This window comes from Pollachius pollachius, assembly GCF_949987615.1.
Source record: "Pollachius pollachius genome assembly, chromosome: 14".
Taxonomy (NCBI): Eukaryota; Metazoa; Chordata; class Actinopteri; order Gadiformes; family Gadidae; genus Pollachius; species Pollachius pollachius.
Window position 1 is genome coordinate 1 of NC_136947.1, and position 3367 is coordinate 3367.

The 3367-nt window shown below is 63.8% G+C and overlaps 1 protein-coding gene across 1 annotated transcript; it reads left to right on the forward strand.

The window, feature by feature from the left end:
* Positions 1-1577: 1577 nt before the first annotated feature.
* On the forward strand, positions 1578-2110 carry LOC307085646 (carboxyl-terminal PDZ ligand of neuronal nitric oxide synthase protein-like; the record flags this gene model as incomplete). The annotated part of the gene is made up of 1 exon (XM_079750512.1): positions 1578-2110. A coding segment is annotated over one exon (533 nt), but the record flags the coding sequence as incomplete, so codon positions are not given.
* Positions 2111-3367: the final 1257 nt, after the last annotated feature.

Below are 3367 nucleotides of genomic sequence, written 5' to 3' on the forward strand. Positions count from 1 at the left end.
TCTCTCTCCCTCCTCCCTGTTCTCTCTCCCCTCCTCCCTGTCTCTCTCTCCCCTCCTCCCTGTCTCTCTCTCCCCCCCTCCCTGTCTCTATCCCCTCCTCCCTGTCTCTCTCCTTCCTCCCTGTCTCTCTCCCCTCCTCCCTGTCTCTCTCTCCCCCCCTCCCTGTCTCTCTCCCCTCCTCCCTGTCTCTCTCCTTCCTCCCTGTCTCTCTCCCCTCCTCCCTGTCTCTCTCTCCCCTCCTCCCTGTCTCTCTCCCCTCCTCCCTGTCTCTCTCCTTCCTCCCTGTCTCTCTCCCCTCCTCCCTGTCTCTCTCTCCCCTCCTCCCTGTCTCTCTCTCCCCTCCTCCCTGTCTCTCTCTCCCCTCCTCCCTGTCTCTCTCCCCTCCTCCCTGTCTCTCTCTCCTTCCTCCCTGTCTCTCTCTCCCCTCCTCCCTGTCTCTCTCCCCTCCTCCCTGTCTCTCTCCCCTCCTCCCTGTCTCTCTCTCCCCTCCTCCCTGTCTCTCTCTCCCCTCCTCCCTGTCTCTCTCCCCTCCTACCTGTCTCTCTCTCCCCTCCTCCCTGTCTCTCTCTCCCCTCCTCCCTGTCTCTCTCTCCCCCCCTCCCTGTCTCTATCCCCTCCTCCCTGTCTCTCTCCTTCCTCCCTGTCTCTCTCCCCTCCTCCCTGTCTCTCTCTCCCCCCCTCCCTGTCTCTCTCCCCTCCTCCCTGTCTCTCTCCCCTCCTCCCTGTCTCTCTCCCCTCCTCCCTGTCTCTCTCCTTCCTCCCTGTCTCTCTCCCCTCCTCCCTGTCTCTCTCTCCCCCCCTCCATGTCTCTCTCTCCCCTCCTCCCTGTCTCTCTCCTTCCTCCCTGTCTCTCTCCCCTCCTCCCTGTCTCTCTCCCCTCCTCCCTGTTTCTCTCTCCCCTCCTCCTGTCTCTCTCCCCTCCTCCCTGTCTCTCTCCCCTCCTCCCTGTCTCACTCTCTCCCCTCCCTGTCTCTCTCCTTCCTCCCTGTCTCTCTCTCCCCTCCTCCCTGTCTCTCTCTCCCCTCCTCCCTGTCTCTCTCCCCTCCTCCCTGTCTCTCTCCTTCCTCCCTGTCTCTCTCTCCCCTCCTCCCTGTCTCTCTCTCCCCTCCTCCCTGTCTCTCTCTCCCCTCCTCCCTGTCTCTCTCCCCTCCTCCCTGTCTCTCTCCTTCCTCCCTGTCTCTCTCTCCCCTCCTCCCTGTCTCTCTCCCCTCCTCCCTGTCTCTCTCTCCCCTCCTCCCTGTCTCTCTCTCCCCTCCTCCCTGTCTCTCTCTCCCCTCCTCCCTGTCTCTCTCCCCTCCTCCCTGTCTCTCTCCTTCCTCCCTGTCTCTCTCTCTCCTCCTCCCTGTCTCTCTCCCTCCTCCCTGTCTCTCTCCCTCCTCCCTGTCTCTCTCTCCCCTCCTCCCTGTCTCTCTCCCCTCCTCCCTGTCTCTCTCCTTCCTCCCTGTCTCTCTCTCCCCTCCTCCCTGTCTCTCTCTCCTCCCTCCCTGTCTTTCTCCCTCCCTGTCTCTCTCCCCTCCTCCCTGTCTCTCTCCCCTCCTACCTGTCTCTCCCCCCCTCCTTCCTGTGCGGGCCCCCAGTGGGCTCCCAGGACAGCCTCCTGGAGATCACCTTCCGGGCCAAGCCCCCCAGCGTGCAGCGGGACCCCTTGCCCCCCTCCCCCTGCTCGGCCGGGCCCCTGGGGCCCCTCCAGCTGACCCCTCCCCCCACCAGGAGCCCCTGGGTCTCCCCGCTGCCGGGGCCCGGCTCCCCCAGGGGCCCGGCCGGCCCCGGGGGGAGCGTGCGTCTGGAGTGTTTCCGCTTCTCTGCCCGGGGCCCGGGGGCCCTGGAGCTGGGGGAGACCCCCAGCGACGGGGCCCCTAGCGTGGGGGAGGACGGCTCCCCGCTGGGGGAGCAGCAGGTCCTGGGGGCCCTGGAGCTGCTCCGCTTCCGGGAGTCCGGGATCGGCTCCGAGTACGAGTCCAACACGGATGACAGCGAGGACCGGGACAGCTGGGGGCCCGGCGAGGGAGGGGCCCCAGGGGGCGAGGGGGGGGCCCCGCTCGGACGGCTCGCCAACGTCCTCGATGTGGAGGGCCCGTCCGACAGCTTAGGGGACGACATGGCGGTGTAGGGGCCCCTCCCTCTGACTGGTGTAGGGGCCCCTGTCTCCCTCTGACTGGTGTAGGGGCCCCTCCCTCTGACCCCAGTGTAGGGGCCCCTCCCTCTGACTGGTGTAGGGGCCCCTCCCTCTGACCCCAGTGTAGGGGCCCCTCCCTCTGACCCCAGAGTAGGGGCCCCTCCCTCTGACTGGTGTAGGGGCCCCTCCCTCTGACCCCAGAGTAGGGGCCCCTCCCTCTGACCCCAGTGTAGGGGCCCCTGTCTCTGACTGGTGTAGGGGCCCCTCCCTCTGACCCCAGTGTAGGGGCCCCTGTCTCCCTCTGACTGGTGTAGGGGCCCCTCCCTCTTACCCCAGTGTAGGGGCCCCTCCCTCTGACCCCAGTGTAGGGGCCCCTCCCTCTGACCCCAGTGTAGGGGCCCCTCCCGCTGACCCCAGAGTAGGGGCCCCGTCTCCCCCCGTCTCCCTCTGACCCCAGTGTAGGGGCCCCTCCCTCTGACCCCAGTGTAGGGGCCCCGTCTCCCCCCGTCTCCCTCTGACCCCAGTGTAGGGGCCCCTCCCTCTGACCCCAGTGTAGGGGCCCCTCCCGCTGACCCCAGTGTAGGGGCCCCTCCCTCTGACTGGTGTAGGGGCCCCCCCCTCTGACCCTGGTGTAGGGGCGGTGGTGGTGGTGGTGGAGGTGGAGGTGGTGGTGGTGGTGGTGGAGGTGGTGGTGGAGGTGGTGGTGGTGGTGGTGGTGGTAGTGGTGGTGGTGGTGGTGGAGGTGGTGGTGGTGGTGGTGGTAGTGGTAGTGGTGGTGGTGGTGGTGGAGGTGGTGGTGGTGGAGGTGGTGGTGAGTGCCACAAGATCGATTCTCTGTCTTCTCTGGGGGGGTTGTGCGTCCCCATAACACACTCACCCATCCCTGCAACACTGTGGCCTCGTCTGTTGATGAGCAGCTCCGCACCCAGCATGGACGCATCAGCCACAGTTTGGTCGTCGAGGACGATGAGAAGGGACCATCCGTTGTCATGGATATACTAACACACTGTTATTTAATTCTGTTTTTCATGTGGGATTGTCATCGATGACATGTCTGTGCTTGCTATGACACTGTGTGACACATCTGTAATTTAAAATCCCATTTTAAAATAAGCATGGACTCAATTATTTTTTCTGTCTTTACAATATGTACTATATATTGCTTGAATCAAGTAAATATCACGGACAAAACTAAAAAGATGGCGTGTGTTTCATTCATTCTGTTCTCTTTACTACTGAATCTTTACTATT